This window comes from Juglans regia, chromosome 2 (genome assembly GCF_001411555.2).
Source record: "Juglans regia cultivar Chandler chromosome 2, Walnut 2.0, whole genome shotgun sequence".
In the NCBI taxonomy this organism is placed as follows: domain Eukaryota; kingdom Viridiplantae; phylum Streptophyta; class Magnoliopsida; order Fagales; family Juglandaceae; genus Juglans; species Juglans regia.
In genome coordinates this window covers 17,135,545-17,161,333 of record NC_049902.1, presented here as the reverse complement: position 1 = coordinate 17,161,333, position 25,789 = coordinate 17,135,545, and the positions used below count along the sequence as shown (strand labels likewise).

The 25,789-nt window shown below is 35.0% G+C and overlaps 1 protein-coding gene across 1 annotated transcript; it reads left to right on the top strand.

The window, feature by feature from the left end:
• The first annotated feature begins 3,558 nt into the window (after positions 1-3,558).
• LOC109004942 lies at positions 3,559-24,721 on the top strand. Its single transcript, XM_018983646.1, has 6 exons — positions 3,559-3,583; positions 3,677-3,864; positions 8,645-8,752; positions 8,840-9,019; positions 9,222-9,803; positions 24,371-24,721. The coding sequence occupies exons 1-6, from the start codon at positions 3,559-3,561 to the stop codon at positions 24,719-24,721; spliced, it is 1,434 nt and encodes a 477-aa protein (XP_018839191.1).
• Positions 24,722-25,789: the final 1,068 nt, after the last annotated feature.

Sequence of the window (25,789 nt, the reverse complement as noted above, 5' to 3'; positions counted from 1 at the left end):
TTCCTGGTTGCCACATGGAACCATCCTCTATATTCTTTTTGCTTTCTAAGATCTCTCGAGTATGTGCTCCTCACTTCTATGCTTTTACCACCGTCGGATCACATATGTTCAAAGTCATCAATGCCCAATTGATCCCGATCCGTGGCTAATGTAGGTAATTATATTATTGAGAAATTATATTTACAGTCATAAAATTTATATACATCGCACATTCCTTTTTAAAAAAAGAGTAAATATGAAATTTATATAAAAATAATAATTTTTTTAATAGTAAATTTCATTTTTTTAAAAGGACTGCACGACGCTTGTATAACCTATTGCTGTATTTAATATTATTCATCTATAAATTGATGTGATTTTATGTGATATGTTAGACTTAATTTATTGTAAAAACAAATTTATAATCTGACCTGTCACATCAAGTCACGTTAATTTATGAATTTTTTTTTATGTAATCTATTTATAGTTAAAATATTTCTCTATACTTTTTTCTTGACAAATGCTTGTATATCTAAAGAATAATGAATTATTCTCTACAAGTTAACTATACTGCATAACATTAAAATTATAATTATTTTTTATTATAATATAACTATAACATATTATATAAAATTATGTTAATTTATAACTTTTTTTCTTATATTTTTTAAAACTTAACGCTCAACTTTTTACTTTTTTTAAGAAGTGATAGATCATTAAAAATAAATTCACAAACTAACGTAGGTTAATGTAGTACACCAAATCTACTTTAAAATAATAAAAAAATTATAATATGAGGTATCGCATTAAAATATATTAATTTATAAATTTGTTTTTATAAAATTTATAATAAATAGAACATTTCCCATAATCTTAAGAGTTATAAAATGTTACATACATAAAATATTTACTAATTAAATATTTAATTTAATTTTCAAGTTTTAGATAATTTGCACCAAAAGTCCAAAACAAGCGATAACTCAAAATAAGTAAATGACACAAATGCCCATGAAAGTAGTTTGTAAAAGTAAGTTTTTTGTTTTGAAAATTGATATTACACAAGGGTAAAGGTTACAAAATATTGAGATTCAAAGAACAAAAATATATGAAAATTGCCTAAATTACCAATGAAGGGTAGAAAAGATCTTACATCCACGGAAATGGGTCTCGGGTGAAAAAGAACGAAGAGTATAAAAGAAAGTCTTGAGGTAGCAAAGACGACCCAAGCTGATGCTAAAGCTGGAATCTTAAGGCTGTGTTTGGATGTTGAGCTAAGTTGTATTGAGTTGAGCTTTTTATAAATAAAAGGGAGTTGAGATGATGTAATGAGTTTTATAGGATCCAACTAAAATGAGTTCAAATGTTTTTGAATGTCAAGATGAGTTAGATATATTTATAGGAAATTGAAAAATGTTGTGGGTTTCGTGTGTAAAGAAGTGTTGAATTGAAAAATTTTGTAAGTATCACGTGTGAATAGATTTTGAGTTGAGATGTGTCTAATAATTTTGAGAGTTGAGTATTTGGATGTTAGATTTTAATTTAAAATTAGAATGAACTGAGTTGATTTTAGTTGAGTAACATTTTGATATCCAAGAGTTAGACGAAACATGATCATAATATCCAAGAATTCTCAACATTTTGCAAACAAGTAATATTCTCAACATCAACTTACTTTGGAGCCAAGGTCTTTTGAACCAATTGGCAACACCTTGGTTTCACATCCAGAAAATTAACGATCGAATCCTCCCTTTCATAGTATTAAAAAAAAAAAAACCCCTAAAGTTAATGATGTTGGATTCAAGCTTAGAAGTAACAAACTGAATGAGCCAAACTTAAACACTTTACTGTTCGTCTTGAGTTGAATTGTTAAGAGTTCTAAGTATGATCTAATACGACAGGATAAACGAGAAAGAAATTAACAATGCCAAAGAAAAAGAAGTAAGTTTAGGTAAAGAGCAAGACAGTGTGTTTTTGGGAAGCCTAGATGAGTGCAATAAGGATATGACAAAGCAAGGCATGCTTTGACCCAACCCAACACCTGAACTATATAAAATATAGGGAATGAAGAAGTCAATGGTTGCAGTTGTGGTGTTTAATTTCTAGTAGTCTTTGGTCTTCTCTTGTCTCAACCACTCTCTTCTTTCTTCTTAAATATATATATATATATATATATATATATATATATAGTTCGGCACTCACATTTAGGGGGCCATCTTTATCTATTTATTTTATTTTATTTTTTGAAAAGTTCTTCCAGCAGGGTAGTAAGTGTAGTATAGAGGCTCAAAACTATGTCCAAGAGTTTACCAAGTCTTAAACAGTGATAAATGGTTCACAGTTGGTACTACCGTTATCCAGAAGGGAATGACTTTTCTGAGGACGTTCATGCCAATAATACTACTTTCAAAGTCGGACCCCAAATCATTTTCAACCTCTGTTCACTGATTTTGAGATTTCCAGTAAATGCTTCAATTGTAGTGTGCATAGTTAATCTATTGGACCCATTGCAATTTTGTATAATTTTATGATAGATAAATGAATAATAGTGCAATTTTGTTGAATGAGGAAAGGTTACAAACTTTTATTTATACACTAATTCGAGATATTTCGTTGCTAAATTACAAATGAACTTCCGATCTGTTGATCTTTGTATTAAGTTATTAACCAAGCTTTTCTAAATTGATAACAATATAATAATAAATTAAGTATTACCGTTGTCAAAAGCATATGAATCATGTAGAGTGGGATGACCTGGAGGCTTTTATGGGTAAGTTAGGATCCAATCAGAAATGGATTAAATTAGTAATGAACTGTGTAAGAACAGTGAGTTACTCAGTAATTATCAAAATGGAAATCTAGGTGAAATAATACTCCAAAAATTTGGATTGAGGCAAGGAGATTCTGTGTCTCCTTATCTTTTTATCTTATGTGCTGAGGGATTGAGTTCTTTAATCAAGAAGAGGACCAAGAATAATCATTTACTTTTTGCAGATGATTTTGTGTTATGTTCAGTAGAGCCAGTATTAGAGATTGGAACAACTTGCCGTCCATTTTGGGGTTGTATGAAAAGTCTTCTAGTCAAAAAATGAATAGGCACAAGACATCCATTTTCTTTAGCACAAATACTAAAATAGCAATAAAAGAGCAGATTAAAACAGAAGCAGGACTAGTAGTAAGTGGGAGGTATGAAAATATTTGGGTTTACCATCAATAGTTGGAAAATCCTAGTATAATAGCTTCAGGTGCATAAAAGGTCGCATATGGAGGAAGATAAACAGTTTGAAAAACAGTCACTTGTCTAAGGCATGAAAAGAGGTATTGATCAAGGCTGTGCTTTAAGCCATTCCTACTTGCACTATGTCTGTTTTCAAACGCCCAAAGAAATTTTGTCATGAGATATCAGCAATGTTGTCAAATCTCAGGTGGGGAAACACCCAGATAAGCATGGCATCCATGATTTTCTTGCAAGATCCTACCTCTTTAGCTGCTAGAGTTTATAAAGGAAAATATTTCAGTGGTGAGAACATATTAGAAGCTAAGTAGGGTAGCTCACCATCATTAATATGGAGAAGTGTATGGATGGCTCAGGATTTACTGCAAAAAGGTATGTTTTGGAGGGGAGGAAATGGAGAACAGAAAAAAATATGGAAACATAAATGGTTGCCTAAACCTACAACATATTGTGTTCAATCTCTAGTTACTTCCCTGGGAGTGGAAGCAAATGTGAGTGAGTTAATCATAAAGGAGTTGAAGATATGGAATGAAGACCTGATAAGAGAAAAATTTAATAGAAAGGAAGCTGACCTGATGTGCAGTTTACCAATTAGTAACAGAGGTGGGGCAGATAAGATAATATGGAATTATAGCAAAGATGGCAAATTCTCTGTACGCAGTGCTTATCATCTAGATCAAGACAGAAGAAGAATGATTAAGGGGAGACTCGAGAACAGAACAAACAGACATGAGATGGAAGAAGATATGGGGAATGAATATTTCTGGAGCCACAAAACATTTCCTTTGGAGGGTAGGTACAAAAGCATTGCTTTATAAAAGGAAGATTGTGGAAGACTTCAATTGTCCAATATGCCAAAGGGAAGAAGAATCAATAATGCATGCACTATGGAAGTGCCCATTTGTGAATGATGTATGGGCAGAAGGCAGGTAGTGCAGACTGTGAAGTGCAGAAATGGGTAGTGGCAGGTGATGACTTCATGGAGCTGTGGAATAAATTAAGTAAAAAACTGGAGGTATTGAAGCTAGAGGAAACTACTGCTATTATGAGAAGCTCTTGGCATAGAAGAAATAAAGTGGTCTTAACGTGTTTGATGGTCTAGCACAGGTGGTTAAAAATGCTTTAATGAGTCTTAAAGAATACCAGCAAGTTCAAGGAAAGGAGGAGGGGAAAAAGAATAGAGTAGAAACCAGAAGAGAGAAATAGGTATGGAAAAAACTGGAGGGGAAATTTCTTAAGGTCAATTTTGATGCAACAACTGATGAAGAAAATAAAAGAGTGGAGCTGCGCACCATAGTCAGGAATAGAAAAGGATAATTATGGTCTCTTGTTGTGAGCAGATTAACATGAAGACTCAACTAGCTGTAATAGAAAGTTTGGCTTTGAGAAAATCGATTGACCTGTGTAAAGATATGGGGTTTAATAAAGTCATATTTGAAGGGGATGCAAGTTGTGATTGATACAAACAGGTGGTGAAAACTGGAGCTTGTATGGCCAAATGATAGAGGATGCAAAAAGGGTCTTTAAGACAAGACCAAATTGATAGATCCAGTTTATAAAAAGAGAAGGTAATGGTGTAGCACGTCAATTAAAAAAATTGGCACTAACTAGGGAAGGAATGACTTGTTGGATGGAGGAAGGACCATAGGCTATTTTGAGTTTGGTTCTTAATGAAATGCTTTGTAATGACTGAAAATCTATGATTAAAAGCAGTTTCTATTTCAAAAAAAAAAAATCTCATCATCTTTTACCCTCTATAACAAAAAGGTGGTTTTTGGGATGAAAATTTTTGTCTCAAATAATTGGGGGTGTAACGGGTCCAATTTTGGATAAATTTTGGGATCGAACCAGTATACATCAGTTTTGCATTTTCAAGAATCGATACCACACATGTTAACCTCTTAAACCGGTACTTCTAGTTTAATCGGTTCCGGTCCAGTTTGATCCGGTTTTCCGGATTTTAACATATATTAAATATCTAATCACTTATACTTGTGTATATATATATATATATTAATAGATATAAATAATAGTAATACACTAATACTATTAGTATATAGTAATACTATTGGTATTATTACTATTTGTTAGTGATAATATAGTAATTAATATACTAATGTATATTAGTATTACTAATTAAACTTGGAAAAAACCTCTTTGTTTTTCAGTTCAAACACTAAGAGGGAGGTTAAGGATGGTTTAGCTGAGGTCATTGGGGCTAGAATTTTTAATGATGCTGACAAATATCTAGGTTTACCCTCGTTGGTGGGTGGATCTAAATATAGAGCCTTTTGTAGTATCAAAAAGAAGGTACAGGACATAATTGTATTTGGCATAATAGATTTCTCTCCATGGCAATAATCCTGACCAAATCTGTTCTGCAAGCTCTTCCCACTTATGCTATGAATGTTTTCCAGTTGCCTAAAAGATTATGTACAGAAATATCTCAGTTGTTGGCCAGATTTTGGTGGGGTCACATGTCAAACCAGAATAGAGTTCAATGGAAACAGTTGGCCTACAAAAGGACCAAGGGGGTATGGGGTTTAGGGATATGGTATTTTTTAATCAGGCACTGCTAGCTAAACAGTATTGGAGACTCCTTACCAATCCTTATTCTCTGGTGGCTAGAATAATGACAGAAATATTATAAAAATGAGGATATTTTGAGTGCTAAACCTGGTGGGGCTCCTTCATTGATATGGAGTATCAGGGGTGTAAGGCCCAGTTTCTTCATCAGTGGCCGGATCAGTGTGTGTAAATGGCCCAGCCATTTTAATGTCTTGTGAGACCACCGAGCGGCGTCATTTTGGGAGGTATGATTTTTTCTCCTCTGTTTTCCGTTTCTTTCTCCCTTCTCTTCCGCAGTTTCTGTTTCTCCCGCACGTCTCTCGCGCACGTCTCCTTCTTTTCTTTCGGTTTCTTCTTATTTCTTGTTGCTGCGTTAGTCTGTGGGTTCCGATTCTCTGCCCAAGTTTCCTCAAGTTCGGTTTCCTTCTTGCGCAGCACTGGTTTCGGTTACTGCATTCCTCTGTTTTTCTCTCCTTTATGCTTTTCGGTCCTTCCTCTGCAAGTCAGCGAGCGATCCCTCCATTTTCGACTGGTAAGGGTTTCTTGCTCATCCCTTTAAGTTTCGGTTTCTCCTTCTATAACCGTGCGAATTCTGCTTCTTAGTATTCGGTTTGTTTTATCTTCTTTTTCTGCAGTTTTGTTTGTGGCCGTGGGTTCTGATTATTGTGTGTGGTGAGTCTTTGGGTTGGTGCATTTCGTCGGCATTGAAGCCTTGCTGGAAATTATTGTTGCCGTGAGTTTGAGTAGCATTTTGTGAGTTTTCTGGTTGCTGTGCGTGGGAGTATTTTGGGTTGGTGAGTTTCGGGTAAGCATTGAAACCTTTGCTGGAATTTCTCTTTGCCGTAACGTACTCATGCAGTTTTCCTCTTCGAATTTGTTTTGATTCTATCCTCATTTCTGCAGTTTGTTGTTGCCGTGAGTTGAGTTTGCTTTTCTTCAGTTCTTGGACTTCCGTGGCTTGTGATTCCTAGTTCCTGGTATTTTTAAGTGAGTAAACAAACACTTTGTATTGGAATGGTCTTGGAATTGTGAATTATTTTGGGTTGGTCGAGCAGTAAATCGAGTAATGCTTGGGATTGTTTGGGGGCTGTTTTTATGCTATATGGGTTTCTATTTGACTGTTGGGAGTGGAGATTAATAGTTGGAGCTGCATTGTGGTTGAGTTGTGATGATTGCTTGGAGTTAGGGGCCTTTGAGGTGGGGTTGATATTCTGGTTATTTGTGTTTGACGTGGATATTGGTGGGTGTTTTGGTAATTGTTAAAATTAGAATATGGTATTTTCGGGTTGAAATGCGGGCTGTCCAAATTACTTTTAGTAGTATTAGTGAGTTGTTTTTGCTATATTATGGGTTGAGATTATGAGTGTTAATTATTAGATGGACGTTATGTCAATTATCGTTTAATACTCAGCGTATCTATATTATTTTTATGAATAGGTGACGAGATTGATAGAGATCATTTTCAAGGCTTAGATAATACGCTGCAGGAGTCAGGTAAGCGGGGTTCCTATGCTGGGTTTTTATACAAGTTAATAAGACTGTGGTTGATTTTATGAAAACTTGCATAATTTGTGTTGTGTTGGAAACTTGTGAAAACAAAGATCAACCTCGGTCTCTTATCTGCATTATTCATGAACTCTGTGTGAAAAAGGAAAATATATTCTGACATGCATTGTGTAGACATGAGCTAAATTCTGTCATGTGATTTCTGAAATCTGGAAAAGAGCGATATTGAGAATATGAAAAGTTGTGCATTTATTTGTTCTGACTTTTGTGTTCAGCGTGTGCAAACTGTTCTGATTCTATTTTGGTACTCTGTATTATTTTGATATAACATGTGAAAACTTTTGGCATGGTGTACTGGTTTTCGTATCTGACTCTGTCTCTGCTTTGCTCTGCTCTGCTCTGTTATGCTCTGCTCTGTTTGGGTTGGTACCAACTTCTCTGTCTCTGAGTGCACCCACTTTGGAAACAAAGTGGTTTTATTGTGGTCTTTCCTGTGTGCACACTCGGGGCTCCGAGAAGAATAATGGAAAGATTTCACCTCTCTCTCTGCCTGGTTTGGCCACCGGGGTTAGCACAACCCTACCACGGGGGTGAAACATGGTCTCTGCTCTGTTTGATGCTCTGTTTTGATCTGATGATGATACTCAGTTTATGTTATGCCAAAGTACCATGGGTTTTACTTGTTTTAAAACCATCGCTCTGTTATTTTGAAAATATGTTCTGTTCTGCATGATAACTCTGGAAAATATTTTATTCTGCATACTCTACTTTATAAATGCTCATGTTTGCACGCTAGCATATGATTTCTGCTTACTGAGTTGTGATAACTCACCCCCTATCATGATAATATTTTTCAGATGATGTGGAGAGTCCAAATGAGGACCTGGATTAGATTGGTGAACATGGATTAAGCTGAGGAGATGTAGTTGGAATAAGGACTCTTGAGGTTCTTAGTTTTTAATGCCTTTGAGTTTTAATTATATGTTTGGGTTTAGTAGGACCTATGGTGTTTTCAGTTTGGTATGTTACTATTACTGGGAGGTTATGGACCCCTTTGATTTATTATTATTGCATTAAAGTTTGTGTGGAGTTTGTAATGAGATTATTGAGAAGATTTTAGATTGATTTCATTTATAAAGTTTTTGGAGAATTTTTCTTTGGATGTGTTGGGAGACATGTTTATGAGTGACAAGTAGTAATTCTCCAAGCCACCCGGGTTTGGGGTGTTACAAGGGGTGCTACTAAGTTGGTAAAGAATGGAATGGGGTTGGAAATGGACAGAAAATCAGAATTTGGTTCGACAAATGGTTGCCAACTCCTAACACTCATATGGTACAATCTCCTGTAAAATGTTTGCAGAGGGAGGCTACAGTGGACAAACTGTTGCTGGATGGGGGTTCATGGAATGAAAATCTAATTGATGAGATATTTTCAGTTGAAGAAGCTGTTGTGATCAAAACCTTGACTGTAAGTAGGAGGAGGTCAGAGGATATAATGTATTGGGGTCATACTAAAAATGGTCTTTTTTCTGTGAAGTCTGCCTATCACTTACAGTATCAAAGTCTTTCTAAGTTCCTGGGAGGGTGCTCTAACCATCAACACTTTTCTCAGTCATTGAAACGTATATGGCCCTCACAAGTTCCTCATGCTGTTAAAGTATTCTTATGGAGAGCTGTTAGTGAGGCACTCCCAACCAAATGCAACTTGTTCAAAAGAAAGATTTCTGTTAATGAGGCATGCCCTATATGTAACCAACAGAGTGAGACAAGTAACCACGTTTTGTGGTGATGTGGGGCTGCTACAGATGTTTGGTCTGATTCTGCAAGCTTTCTACAGAAGGCTAAGTGCTTTGAATCAGATTTTATTGTCACTTGGGAGGATTTAATAGCTCGACTAACGGTCTGAATTAGAATTGGCTGCTTGTGTTTCCAGACAGATCTGGCTGAGAAGAAACATATGGGTTTTTTATGATCTTTTTGATAGTCCATCAAAGTTGTGGCAGAAGGCAAAACTGGAACTGGAAGCTTTCCAACAGGCTCAGATTCAAGACAAGGCTGCTTGTGTAGATCAGAATGTTAGCAGGAGATTGGCTCAATGGAGCAGACTAGAAGGGGACTGCGTAAAAGCCAACTGGGATGCAGCTTTCATCTCAAACGGTGGGAAGATGGGAGGGGGTTGTGTCTTCAGAAATAGTTCAGGAGAACTGTTAGCTGCTGTAGGATGGCCAAGAAGTTTTATTGGCAGCCCTTTGCAAGCTGAAGCAGTAGCTTTGGAGAGGACTATTGAATTGTGTGTTGAGTTGGGGTTTCAGCAGGTTGTGTTTGAAGGAGATTCACTGAATTTGGTTCAAGATATTCTAAGCATAGAGGAGAATCGCTCATGGTATGGCCAGATTGTTGAAGATCTCAAGTCTGTTTTCAAGCATCCAACTCGACGGAAAATCCAGTTTACTCCCAGACATTGCAATCAGGTTGCTCATATCCTTGCAAGGATGGCTTTACAGTTAGATGACGAAGCTGTATGGATTGAAGAGGGCCCTTGGAAATTATGCATTGTATTAAACATGACAGAACTGTTTCTATGCTTTGATTTATGATATGAATGTTATCTTTCAAAAAAAAAAAAGAAAAAAAAAGAATATGTTGAGAATTTATTAAGCCATAAAATGTAATTAATATATATTTTCTATTTAAAACATATGATCAAATAAATGTTCATGTTTAAGATTAAAATTTTATGATATAAATTTTAATATAACATTATTTCATATATAATTATAATTTATAAAAATTATATATAATATAAAAAATACTATATATAGTATTAAAAATTAATTAAAAATATATAAATATGCGCACTGGTCCGATCCTAGAAAATATAAAATCGAAACCGGACACGTTATGATCGGTTTTTAAAATGGAGGAATCGGTCTAGGACCGAACAAGTCCAAAATCGGACTGAACCAACCGGTCCAGGCCATTTTTTTGGTTCTCCAGTTTATTTTTACAACCCTACAAATAACTCTGATTTCGTCCCAAAATATTTTTTAGGATGAGCAAAATCGTTTCTAAGTCGTCCCTAGGGGTGTAAGACTATCGGTCAGGATCAAAAAATCCGACCGGACCGGACCGATAGTCATGTTGGTCAGTCTCCAGGTGTGTTTTTTGGGACCGGGGCCGAATGTGTATATATATTCTAAATATTTTATATATTATTTTATATAAGAGTTGTATAAATTAATTATGTAATTTTCATCTAAGAGACCACCATTGACCATATATACAATGACATTATTTAATATTCATTAACTATATATAAGATGTCAAATAGATTGCTTAATTTTAATTTTACTAATTTAATTAACTTTTTGTATTAATTTTTTTTTTCAAAAAAAGAAAAAAATGAAAAAAAAATGTTCATAGACCAAATCAAACTGAATGAACCAACCAGACTGATAGCTAACAGTCCAGTCTGGCAAAAGTGATAGATATTTTCTGTCCGTGACCTCCCTAGGATTGGACTGGACCGATACACCCCTAGAAGTCCCAATATTACTGTACCACAAAGCATTTTGGGAGGAAAATTTAAATTTAATTCCAAAAAATAGTTTTTGGGACAAAAGTGAACAAAATTGTTCGATAGGGTTTGAACGGAAAGTTCTTTTGGGATGATTAAATTTCGTCACAGATATATGGTCGAATGGTAAAATCATATATTTGACTGTGAAGTATGTTCAAATGCATTGTGGTGAGTGGTCGATCGTAATAAATTCGTTCAAATGTATTGATATGGAAAAATGTTCGAATGTTAAATTTAGTGGTCAAACATACAACGATGTTCGAAAGCATTACGTTGAATGTTCGTTCAGATTATGATATGTTCGAACAATTTACTAGAAGATGACGTTCAAACGTGGAGTATAGTCTTCGAACATCGATGTCATGTTCAATGTCGTCCGAAAGCATTCGAATGCTTATTGTGTTCGAACGATGTCTGGTTGATGTTCGAGCACCAATCACGGATTACGTTTGAATGTTCTATGTAACAGTTTGAATGGTTTGACTGACTGTTTGAACGATTTTTGGTCCTCGAACAATAGGAATTTTATTTTACCCAATAATGAAAAACTAAATACACATACATAACATCTTAAAAAATACATTATAATTTGTTCAATAAACAACAAAGTAGTCTCATAAGTGCAAACTAAATAAATAAAACAGTAGTGTTCATCATACAGAAACAATTATAAAATCTATATAATATAAATCAGTTGCTTAGAAGCTTGAATTGTTGTATAAGCATATGCATTTGGAGTTGCATCTCTCCCTTGAACTCCTCTTGTTGCTGTTTTTGTTGTTTCAATCACATCTCCATGTCTACCTATTGCACCACTTGAGCCTCTAACTCATGTTGCCTTGTTCTCAATTCCTCAATCTCAAACTTCACATCCTCTAACGCTTTAGAGTTTTTGGAGGCATTTTTGGATAATGAGGACGATCTATAAGGCTTGACACAACGACTCAAACCACTCAAATATCCTAAACGTGGACCTAAAATTTTTGTAAAAATGTTAACATCACTTGTTAAGGAATTTTGATCTGACGCAAATTTTTTCCTACACATAAGAGAGAATTAATATTGTTACAAATATTTAAATATGTTTAATTAAAATAGATAATAATGCTTACATAATTTTCAAGGACATCGGGATGAGTGGCGTCGGGATGAGTCTACTCTCCATTACGGTCAGTATTCGATGTAGTATATAATTTTGTCAAATCATAATTGGTATCTGACTCTTATTTTAAGACACATATTTTATAGATATAAAGTCATTAGACTATGACAAACAACAAACTTGAGCAATCAAAAATATAAAATAACATTAGTAATTTCTTAGAGAGGGAAAGATCTTGAGTCTGCATGATGATGACTCTTCAAGCTCGATCTATTTGTTTTGTTAATAGAACTTCTCTCTTGCATAGACATTGTAAACATTAGTAAGAGAAAATTATAAAATATGACACGTAAAACAAGTCATTTACTTTATATGTAGGATCTTCTAACATGTCACAATTTTTCCCAATCGAAAGGTCGGACATCCTAAAAAGGATGTTGGCATGCTTCGTTCAGTTCTCCAACTTATTATAATGCTTATGATATCTCGCCTTATATTTTCGTAATGCATTACACATAAGCTCATCAACAGTCTTACGCTCCTATCTCTGGCAAAAATTTAGTTCGAATTCATCATTTAAAAAATATATACACAAACAAATCATTTGCATATTCTATATTTTGCATAGACATTAAATAATTTTAGAAATCGATTAAATATTACCAAACAACGCTTCTTGATGAGATTTTTGATATCTTGGGTGACTTTATGCTATGAACTCGTAACCAAAGGTGCATAAATTCGTGTAAGAGCACCCACATGCAATGCAAGCCAAGCTGTTGGTTGTTCTTCACCTCCAGTATGTTCGTTAGAAATGTTAAACTTAATCTTACCCACCTTACAATATTTTTCCAATGTCACGCCTCTAGTAGTGCCTCGACCTCGACGAGATTATATGATCAACTCTAAAGAATATCATATTTCTTGAAGAAACGAATGAAATAATAGTAAGAAAATATTTAATATATATGATTTATCTTAATTGAAACAAAATTATGATCATATTTTTACCTTGTTCTGGAGAGTTAATCTCTAAGGGTGAGTCAGACGGATGTGAACTTCCGTCTTCTTCGATGGCTTGATTTCAAAGCACTAGTACATTCATCACATAAAAGATTTGTCATAAAGTGTCATGTGAATACAAAAAAGATCAATAATTCGTATCAATTTCAATTGCCCATTTGCCCTAGTCATTTGTAAATACTTAAGATGAGTCTACATTATTCTCAACTACCGCATCGACAGCTTTTGCCTCAATATATTTCTCATGTAATGAAATCATCTCACACTGGCTCAAATCAACAAATAAATTAAAGACGGGTTGACTCTCTTGGTATACTTCTTGAGAAGAGGGACCATCTTCGAGAAAACTTTTGTACCACTCACCATTGAATTTCCTAACTCAGAATCATCTAAGTAGAATATTTGAGATACTTGGGAAGCCAAAACAAAAGAATCATCATCATACAACTTTTGCGATGTATTAATACTCAAGAAATATTCATCATCATGCAATCTGATGACTTGCATAATTTCTTATATTTTATCACTTCTTAACTTTAAAATTTAGTCTAAATACCCTATTATTGGACTAAAATGCTAAAATGTTAATAGAAATCATTGGAATTAATGTGTATTCTTGAATTGAGTTTCTATTTATTTTGGGATACTCCTGAACAGATTTTTATGTTTAATTTCAGAGTTTATAAAATAGCAAGTCCAAACCCATTTGAATTCAAAGGACTTTCAAGTGGGCAAGACTTTGGAACAACCTAAGAACTTTTAATGAGTGTAGGACTCTTCAAATAAGGATAATGATGAGATTTGAGAATAATTCGGATTAGAGTCCAAAATGCGCTAGTAGACATCATGGACACACTTTAGTATTTTAATCATAACTTTTCGCTCTAATATCAGATTGATGCGATTTTTGATGTGTTGGAAAGCTATCTCAAAGGCCTACAAAGTTTTCTCGAATATAAATTTCCAAATTTGAACTCCTGAAGAGCGTATGTGGCTGCCAAGTTGAGTCCTAAAATTTAGGCATTTTGTGTGTGGGAATATGAAGACATTAGGGTTTCTTTCCTACCCTATTTAAGCATATCATTAGCACAAAACTGGAGAGTTTTTTTCAGAGGGGCATTTCTTTGGAGTTTTTTGTTTCAGAAGCTGCGGCTTGTGAGGGACGACACTGCAGACTGCGAGGAGTATTTTTAGTGTTCATTTTCTTCTATTATTCTCTCAGAAAAATTATGGTGAATTCGTTTATGTTGAATTTAATTTTTAACATGAAATAAATTTTCTTTATTCTAGAAAATGATGTAATCTAGTTCCAAACTATGCTTGCTTTTCTATGTTAATTTAAAGTAATTCTCTTCTATGTTTGTCTGATTTATTCTGGGTTATTGCTTCTAATTAACTGGCCATTAATTAGATGATTTTAATCTTATGATTTGCTGTCGAAAGAGGGAATTATAGGATAGATCTTGGATATTTCAGCATAGGTAATTATAGAGATCGAAAGACTTGTATGAACCTATGTAGTATTAAAATCATTGGTCTTATAACTTTCTTGCTTTATTAATTTGCATACTCTTGTGTAAAATGATGAACAATAATAATTTCCAATTGACTATCGAAAGAGGCTTTTGGATGTTTGTGAAGATTTGCTAACAAACAGAGAGAATTCAATTCAATTAGTTAGATGAGTAAAGCATAGTGAGGGATTAGGTGAAATCGATTTCCTAGAAGTTTTCTTTTACATTGATTTGATCTTCGAACAATATCTTTCCCTTTCTTTGAGTATTCTCTTTGAATTAATTTTATTTTAATTTGCAATTACAAAAATCTTAGTGACTTTTCTAAATAAAGTCAAGATTAGTATAATTTCATTATTTGTCAAAAGTAAGTTACCAATCCCCAAGGACGATACTCTTCTCATCACTTTATTATAAAACTACGATACTGTGCACTTGCAGTTTTGCACCGATCACACTCCCCTTCGAAGATCGCTTAAATCTCACCAATCACACTTAAACAGATATACCACAAGCTCCCCCAAATATTTCAAGCCAATTATATTGATAATAACCTCATAGAAATCAATGGTTTCTCTGTCATGACTTCCTACAACTAAGATACTACTATTTTGTGTTTTTTATAATTTTCTCGATCCATTGTGTGATACCTACTTCGCCGAAAAATATATGCAATATATTAAGCTTCACATCTCAATGGACCACGTGCCAATGCATACAGTTTGGCCGATATATCGTTCGGATTATTTGCATGCATTTATACAACTTACATATTGAAGAAAGCATAAACATAAAAAAAAAAAATAAACAGTCATAATATTAATGTTGTAATTCAAACTTGCGTATGTAATGTCATTACCTGTTTTTCAAACCATTTAAGGAACTCCTCTTAATGTTTCTGGTTTGAAGAACATGTTCAAACCATGTTCTTCACATCTCGATGGGCCACGTGCCAATGCATACAGTTCGGCCGATATATTGTTTGGATTATTCGCATGCATTTGTACAACCTACATATTGAAGAAAGCATAAACATAAAAAAAAATAAACAATCATAATATTAATGTTGTAATTCAAACTCGCGTCTGTAATGTCATTACCTGTTGTTCAAACCATTTAAGGAACTCCTCTTAATGTTTCTAGTTTATCTCATTTACTTCATGTTCTTTGAGCACATTAATATGATCATTGAAATTGAAGATTACTAAATAATTTATAATCTTATATATTTGTTTTAAGGAGATTGCAATATTAATTAATAAATAATGAAAAATTACTTCAAGTGGCTCTCTATCTCGAGGCAATTTTTTAACACGTATCACTGAGCCTTTTCAAACTCTCTTCCACACAAATAATAACCACACTCAACACCATGTGTACTTATGTGTTAGGAAAATACATAAAACACATTTGTTTGTCTTGGCATCAAAATGTATGTCACTCATTGTCAATATATGCTCTGTAATTGAAATTTCTGGGTGGGCCCTGTTACTCACTGTGCATTTAAACTTCCCAAGGAATCGTTCAATGGGATATATTCATCTATACTGGACTGGTCTTGTAAGTCAAGCCTCACGTGGCAAGTGAACTACTAAATGAACCATGGCGTCGAAAAATGATGGTGGGTAAATACTCTCCAGCTTACACTAGCAATTTCACGTTCCATACATTCCAAAACTTATACATTGAACATTCTAATACATAAGTCTTAAAAAAATACACCCAACTCGGTCAAAGCCACGTGCACATATCTCATCAAGTACCCACAGATACCAACATTCAAGATACGTTGTAAAAATACATGACAATCATGACTTTTTAATTCAGTCATTTTTCAATAATTTTTTCACACATATTTGTTAAACTTAAGAAATCCACATCCGGTAATTTCATCTTCATTAGTCACTTAATAAATCTAGCCCGTATGTTCCTTGACACCACTTTGTTGTAATTGCATTTTCGGTCTTATTCCTAACCGTTTTAGATCCTTCCATGAGTCTAATGTATCCTTCGATTTTCCTTCAATTGACATCAAAGTTCCTAATGACTCGCATATATTTTTCTCAATATGCAAAACATCAAAACTATACCGCAATTTTAACGTCGACTAGTACGTGAGTTCAAAAGATATGCTATTCTTTGTCCAATTGGGTGTTTCTAAGTATCAAGTTTCTTTTTCTTCAATTTTACATAAATGACCCCCTTTTTTAAATTATACATTCTTACTAATTAAGTATGTTGTTAATTTGTAAAAGCTCCAACTTCTCTCTAACAACTTCTCACTTTCGAAAATAGCCTAAGGGGGCTGAGGAGGAGGAGCCAACACTCCCACCCCCCTCAAACCCCCCCCCCCCCCCTTTGCTTTTCTTTGGTCTTGTTTCATTTATGTGTTTTTGTATTTTTATTAGATCTAATATAAACACGTTTCGGTTTCCCCAGTCCAAACTCTATCTTTCGGATTTCTGTTTCTTTTCATTTTTAGATATGTTTTCTCCCTTAACACTATTTGTCTCTTTCTTTTCTGTGTATTCTCGCATGGTGCCACCTGTGACGCCCCCAAATTCAGCTTGGGATCGGACGAACATTTGAAGCGTCGAGACATGCAACACAAGGTTACCTGTCCCCGTTCATGACATATAAGATGCAATATTCCTAACATGCATATAGCATTATGCAATATTCGTAGCGGATAATTTTTCTTTTTAGCAATACTATGCACCAAACCGAAATATCCCAAATACTTAAAACACACTTCATTCATAATGACGTACTAAACAACTGATATCACAATAATAGTCCATATGGTTGTGATCAAAAGAGTGCTGGAGATTGAACTCCACAAATACAAGTAGTAACCTGAGGTAACTACTGTACTACCATCTACGTCACACCATAGCTTAATCGATCGTTACCAGATGGTCGATTCTCGATTCTCCTTCAGATCCTGTAATAAGATCTACCATTCGGGGGGAGTGGTAGTTGGGACTACCACAGTAAGATTTGATTACAAATCTCAGCAAGTTAACAGGAAACTTCCACACAGGTTAATGATGCATGCATGGTAGTAAAAGTATAAATGCATAATCAAATCATAAGTAATCATAGCATAACTTGACATACAACATAACATAACTGGCATAACATAAATTGAAACTGAAGTTTAGCATGAACGTGACTTGAAACATAACATAGACTTGAAACATAGCATGAACGTGAACTTGAAACATAACATGGACTTGAAACATAACATGAACGTGAACATATATAATTTGAACATGAACTTGAACATAACTTGAACTTGAGCATGACATAACATAAATGTGAATTTGGAACATAACGTAAACGTGAACATAACATAACATGAACTTAAAACATATTCTTGTCTCATGGGATTACCATGATTGCTTGAACGTAAACTTGAACATAACATAACGTGAAACATGACTTGAACTTGGAATCTTATTTAATAGACTTAATCATTAAAGTGACCATATGGGTGCTACACAGGTCCCCTTGAGCCGTGTGTCCCTGCCGATTACCGCATCACATCACAGGTTTCTATACCAGCTGTGAGTGCGTTAATACGTACTCCACAGTTGTTGTGGCCCCACGTATTCTACATGTCACAATTGCTGTGTCTCACGTAGTGTATGCTCCACAGTTGTTGTGGCCCCATACTTCATGCTCCACAGTTGTTGTGACCCCATACTTCATGCTCCATAGTTGTTGTGGCCCCATGACTTATCTATTTGTGCCACACTTACTGTGGACACACGTAACATAATGTGTGGCACCATTGGCGTTAGTGCCTGGCGCGCTTCGGTGACCAGTTAATTAGGCCCCATTCTCAACCTGTTGACTATACTTCGTCAACCCAGGGAATTTCACACCTATTTAGACACTCCAGCGTGAACAAAGGAGTTCTACTAGGATATTACTCCATCCTAGCGCTTAGGTTCGTGATTGACATGAATAATTTAACTGGCATACATGACATTTCGTAACGTGACGTAACATGAACTTGACATAAAAGACAGAAGTCCTGACGTAGTATAACGTGACATGAACGTAAGATGACAGACATGACATACTTTGAGACATAAATATAACAGACAACATTTCATAACATGTCATACATGTTACAGGCAATATTTCGTAACATAGCATACCATGTAACAGACAACATTTCTTAACATGGCGTAACATGTGACAGTGAATATTACATGACATGAAATACATGTAATAGATGACATACTTAACTTAACACAACATTCTTGCAATGTATAGTAATACGTGACAGAATATCTTATGTAACAGATGAATAATTCATGACAAAATAAATTCTGTGTAACAGATAAATATGTAATGACTTGGCATGGCACATATGAAAACATGCGTATATACAATTTAGTTCCCTTACTTATCACTCATACACATTAAACTGATAGTAAGTTAAAAGCTAACTTACCTCGATCTTCGCGCTTCGAGACAAAACTCAAGTGCGATCATGAGAAATTGAAAGTAGTGATTTCTAAAAATTAGAACTTAATCACTAACAATTAGGAATATGGAGAAATATCAACTTAGAGTAAAATTACCATTTTACCCTCTACATGTGGGAAAATGACTATTTTACCCCTAACTTAAAGATTTTGCATCAACTTCAAAAATCACCAAAATTTACATACCTTATGTAAATTTTGTCCTAAACTCAAATATCAATTTAGAAAAATTTAAAACTAAACACAACCATTAAAACTCTATAGGGCCGAAACTTACAAAGGCTATTTCCTTTGATTTTTGTTGTAGTTCTTTCAAATCTCAAAACTCATGATTAAACCAAAAGCTTTCTTCTACTATACTCATAACATATTCCTAAGAATAATTATGTTTTGAATCATGAACAAAAGTCATCAAAATCACCAAAACCATACTTGAACTTTTTGGTTTTTCTTCTAAGTTCAAAACAGAATTTTGTTTCCAACTTGTTTTGATCAACCTCTTGATCCATGACTTATAAAGATGTGATCTTCAAACCAAAACATCACATGGTTTAAAAAGATGTTCTAAAACAGATCCAAGCATCAAACTCAAGATCACATGGTTAAACATCAACCAAAACATAAATTTAGCCAAGAACATCATCACTTTGGCCTAACCAAATATCTCAATGCATAAAATTTCATATCCTCGAAACTAACATCAAATATCTTCAAAATAACATTCTAACATGTATATAAGATGCTTAGGATCTTCCAATAAAAATATCAAAACCATTGGAATAAGATTAAACCATAAAAGATTTAAACTTTCTCAAAACAAAAACTGTTTTTCCTCTTCCAGTTTCTAAGTTTCTAGATTTAAGAAAATATTTCACCAAAACTTTTAATCATGCAACAAATCCTCAACCAATAACCATATACACATGTTAACAGTACTCCATAAAAATTTCAGACCAAGATCTATTCATTAGCTTGGTCAAAAACTCCAAAATATAACACACTCTCCAGTTTATCGCCTAGAATGACCTTTCGGGGTTGTAAATAACTTTTGACCAATCAAATGATCTCCAAATGGAATAAATAAGATATCCACGTAAACTAGACTCCAAAAGAAACAATTTTCATGAGGAAACGTTGCAAGGAAACACTTACAAAAGCATCGAAATAGGCATTCAAAAGAGGTAAGAAAAACTGTCCGAGAGTGTCTTTTGTGTTCTATGTAGGAAAAATGTAAAGGAGAGTTGCTTTTTCGAGGGAAGTAGACTGAAGAGCCTCTTACACAAGTTATGGGAAGTGATATGACTGAAGTAAAGGTTGAGTGTTGGCCTTTTCTTCTCATAAAAATCAGTCCAAGATCTTTTCTCAAGGTAGAGTGTAAGAGTGAAAGAGTGAGGTGGCCTTCTACCTTAGTATTTCAAGAACCTTCTAGGCCCTTCTTGTACAGATCTGGCCAGCCAAGTGGGGGTACAAAACTTAGCCATGAAGCAATGCTAATGGTGACCAATTTCGTGGGCCTTAATGGGCCTAAACCAAATGGGCCTAAATTTTGGGGTTTAAAGAGGGTTTGGGTTGCTATCATGCCCAAATCCAATATCACTTGACCCAATCAATTTTTCAAGGTTAGCAAGGTTGGATAATGATGTTCAAACACAAATTTGAAGGATTAATAGCATGTGGAAGTGATTTAATCAAGTGATTAAACACAATGCTAGAAATCGGATTAGAAAGGGTTTAGAGGCCAATTTTAGGGTTTGGGGAAACCGTTTAGGGTTTCGGTTTCAACCAAGCTTTTGGGCTTTCAATTGGATTCTCACCATTTAGGGTTTCACTAGGATTGAAACCTTTTTTTTTGGTCTGCCACCATTTGGTTGAGCAGATGAAACAAAGTTTTGCTTAAGTGACATGATCTCACACCTTGATTCCTTCAAATCCAACAAACGTTCCTCATGGTGCCAAGTGTCTAAAATTATTCACTAAGTGTGGCTAAGATCTTGCCAAGTGTCCAAATAAAACTTCTCCAATCTAATTTGGACATTCCACACTGTGATTTTGAAACACTGCAATTGGTGCGCTTATCGAGATTACTATTCACTCCGAAAAAGTGAATCATAAACTTAACACTAAAAATTTCTAAATATTCATATTAACCTATAGTGAAAATCTTTTACCGAAATTCAACCTCAAAGTGCCCATGAAAATAATTTCACAATTTCCAACAGACGTTTCGTCCGAAATTATGAAAATAGGCTATTGCACCATAAAATCCTAAATAATCCACTGAGTCTAATGGCGTGGACCATAATGCATTCTGACACTTCTAACCACCTCAAATAAATAAAACTTATATTTCTAGCACCACAGTGAGTGATTACACTGACTATGTTGACAGACTAAAACCTATGTGATTGGTCGATTCGTAAAAATTTATGGGGTTTTCACGAGATTCCTAAAGTTAATAGAAATTCCACCAATGAATTTCTAGCGGGCTGTAACACCGCCACTGGGGTTGAGGTGCCGTAAGGACCAAAAAACCCGCATGAGATGGTACTGGGATGGTGCCCTTGCAATATTGTCGTGTGTTGCTGTACGCTGGTCTAGGTGCGGTGCGCAGGTCCTGTGTCGTGCGATGGTGCGATTTGTGCTGTGTGCAGTGTGAGGTTGTGGTGCGTTTGTGCCGTGTGGTGCAATTTGTCCTATGTTGTGAGGATGCCGTGTGCTTAGGCTCATGTGATGGGTGGTTGTTTCTGTTCGAAGGGTGCTCGTGTGGCCGCTATTTTCGTGCGCTAGGTGGGAGAAGCTGGGGCTGGGTGAGAGGGACGATGGAGGAAGGAAGTCTAGGTGGAGGCTGCCGAAGCTCGAGCGGAGGATGGGCAGCGAAAGAAGATCGAGCCAAGGAGGAAGCGTTACTGGCGACAGAGGAAGAAGAAAATAAAAGAGAAGGAAGAAAAAAGAAAAAAGAAAAAAGAGGAAAAAGAAACTTGAAGAAGGGTGGCGACCATAAGTTAGAGATGAAACCCTAAGGCTGCCCTTTTTTAGGCTGGGCTTTTTCATGCTGGGTTTTGTGTTTTGTTTATTTGTGTAGGGTATCTTTGCTCTTTGCAGGGTTTTAATTGGTGTTTGTATTTTGTTTTATCTTATAAAAGAAATAGGCTGTTGGACTTATGTCCATATCTGGATAGTTGGATACCCCTCCCCTTATGGAGGATGGGGTTGGTTGGGATACCTCTCCTCCTTTGGAGGATGGGGCGGTTGGGATACCCTTTCCTCCTTTGGAGGTAGGGATGTGTTTTATCTCTATTTTATATAGAGAGTCATACTCTCTTATGAGAGCTTCTAGAAGTTTAGACAATATCCTTCACAAAGTAATTTGTATGCTGGGAGGCGTACAACAGATGTGCAGTTTGGCTTGTATTAAGAGTTTTCTCTGTATTGACTAATCACAGATGTAACTTCCTTTATAGATGAAATGAAGTCTATTTCCTATAAAAATATATATATATATATATTGTTAATTGTGTTATATGATTTTATTAAATCTAATTGAGTGTTTCTAAGTTTTAAATTTCTGATTTTTTTTAAATAATATAAAAGTGCATCAATTTTTAAAATTAGCTTTATATAGTAATTAATTATGGTGTTAATTATTTTACATATTTTGTTTAATTTAATTGGGTGTTTCTAAGTATTAAATTTCTTTTTCTTCCATTTTATATAAATGACCCCATTTTTAAAATTCTACGTTCATACTAATTAATTATGTTGTTAATTATGTTATATGATTTTATTAAATCTAATTGGGTGTTTCTAAGTTTTAAATTTCTGATTTTTTTGAAATAATATAAAAGTGCATCATTTTTTTAAGATATTTATTTAGTAATTAATTATGGTGTTAATTATTTTACATTTTTTTAATTTAAATGGGTGATTCGTATTAAATTTCTCTTTCTTTCATTTTATATAAATTGTAATGCTGTTTAACGTTCAAACATATATACTAATTGTTCGAACGCACTATCTCAACCGTTCGAATGGTTACATATATAGTTGGAATGGTTTCAACCCAATTTCCAGATGCAAACGTAGAACAACATCAAACAAATAAATAATCCAAAATAGAGTGAATATCCACAAACACAACCTCCTTTATCATGAATAATACATACAAACACACAAATATTCAACTATAATACATACACTAAGTTTGTAGAAATTACAATATTTACCTTCAATGCAACTCCAAACAACCCAATAAACTACAAATCACCTACACCATATTTAGTAAATACAATAAAATTAATAACAGAAAATTTTTAAATTTAAGAACATGAGTTAAGACATAGACATTTAACAAAGATCATTCCTAAGAAATTTCTTGTGGCATCCCTCCTATCCAACTCTCCCTTAATCTTATCCACTCTATCTCTATCTCTATTTCTCTATAAAGAGAACTCTGGTTCCCCCCTCTCTCGTTCTTGTTTTGTCTCTCTCACGCTCAATATCTCTTTCTCTGTGAAAATCGAAGGAGTCCTCTCTGTCAAAACAAATGAGGAAGTGTGGTGGGCATTCTGGGGGTATTTAAGTGAGGGAGTGTTTTTTTAAACTTACTAAGTTACTACGATGAGATAAATCGTTGTAACAAGTTCCCAAGATATGAGATGATGTCGTTGAATTTTAAAAAAGCCATAATTTATTATGGCGACAAAAGTAGTAACCTACGCTTCCTATTAACAGTGCCATCTTTTTCCCGTTGACAAAATTTTCATGTTAGGCATTCAAACGATAACAAGAAGCATTTGATCATTCCTCCGCTACTGATGGCTTGGTTGGAAACGTCCCCGCCACTATTTCAGGAGGCGGCAAAACTGAAATTTCCGTTTGAACGTAAATTTCCATTGACAACAATGTTCAAACACGAATATGGTGTTCGAACATGTGATTTTAACGTTCAAACGAATTTTCTTACTTTATAAACTATATTGCTATATGATAGTAGTATATATTACTAGTATTAGTAGTATATCACTATATGATACATAACTATATATATGGTATTGATATATTTAATCCACATATATACAAATAACTATACACCACCATGATATTGCTCGTGGTAATCACACTTTTTTTGTAATATGATATATTCATATAGTCTCATGTACTAGTATCATACAATATAATATATATCACAATATCATATAGTGATATATATATATATATACACACTATATATATAGCGATATATATCACTTATAGGGGAAAGAAGTGTTGTAGATCAGGGCGACCCTCCAACAAAGAAGTTCAAGATAGGATTATTTTATCGGAGTGTTAGGTGAAGATCTTTGACTTTCAAGATTTTCTTTGGAAGGGTCATCCTTTGGCAGCTGTCTTCATCAAGCGCAGTTGGATACTATTCATTGACCAGAAGGATGAAGGGAGGGAGATTTTTTTCTACATCGACATCATATTTGAGTTTTATATTGAGATTGATGTTGCCAGCCGATATGATGATTTATACATAATCTTGGTTCGGGGCACATCAGTTACATTTTCAGTAGACGCAGTTGCCCATTTTATTGGTATCCCTCAGTTACCCATTGCATATCCAAATGTGGTGCCTAGGGAGTCTACAGATGCTGGTGATGGGGAGATGGTTGAGGATAAGGGCATTGATGTAGATGGAGTGGATGGCCTTACTGATCATGAGGTTCAACTGTGAGTTGTGGGTCCATTATGCTCCTCAAACAGGCAGATTTCTCTGGTTTGTTAAAAGATTATGGACATAATCATCGCCAACAACATTGATCTCCGGCAGCATAAGACTGAGGTTGACATAGATCGGGCAAGATTTATGATACGCGTCACTCGTGGGGTGCCTATCGACCTAGTACTCAATCCTAGGGGGCATCCTGATGACTTGCGAGAGGCTTTTGCTCTCCTTCGAAAGTACGGAATGAAGCTCAACCTTGCAAAATGTGCAGGGTTGAGCTTCATGGGGTTCATGGTCTCAATGAGGGGAATAGAGGCAAACCTGGAGAAGATCTGAGCCATGATCGACATGAAGTCCCCTTGGAGCTTGAACGAAGTCCAGAGGCTAGCTAGAAGGTTAGTGGCACTGAGTCAGTTTGTCTCGCAATCCATCGACAAGTGCGCGCTATTCCTCCAGGTGCTACAGAAAATGCGCGAATGGGATGACGACTGTGAGAGTGCATTTGCCCAACTCATGACATACCTCACCAACCCACAGCTACTGAGCCAAGCGGTCCCGAGAGAAGGATTGTATCTATATCTATCGACCACCACCGTCGTCGTCTCGACATCGTTAGCACGGGAGGAGAACAAAACCAAACGTACCGTTTACTACACCAGCCGGACACTAAAAGGAGCAAAGCCAAGGTAACCCATGGAGTTACTGGCATTCGAGCTAGTAGTGGATGGTCGCCAAGTGTTATCCTACTTCCAGAGCATCCCATCAAAGTTCTCATCAAAGCTTCACTAAAGAAGGTCTTCTAGCACCCAGACGTGTTCAGATGCATGGTCAACTAGTCGATCAAGTTGAGTGAGATTGATATTGACTACGTCCCCCGAACAACGGTCCAGGGACAAGGCCATGTTGTAATGCCTATCCTTGTGGTGGGACTTTTAGAAAATAGTTTTTAAGAAAATGAGATGAGAATTACTAATCTTTTTAAAACTTTTTCTCTTTCCTTCACAGGATATGAAAGTTTCTAAGTTTAAAACTAAAATCTACTCTATAAACATAAGAGAGGGTTTTGCAGTGAAAATC

Coding starts and splice junctions, on each gene's coding strand:
- LOC109004942 (XM_018983646.1), top strand. CDS start 3,559: ATGGCTCAGGATTTACTGCAAAAAG. Junction 3,865..8,644: donor GCAAAGATGGCAAATTCTCT/GTACGCAGTGCT, acceptor AAATGTTTGCAG/AGGGAGGCTACAGTGGACAA. Junction 9,804..24,370: donor TACAGTTAGATGACGAAGCT/GTATGGATTGAA, acceptor TTTCTTTGGAAG/GGTCATCCTTTGGCAGCTGT.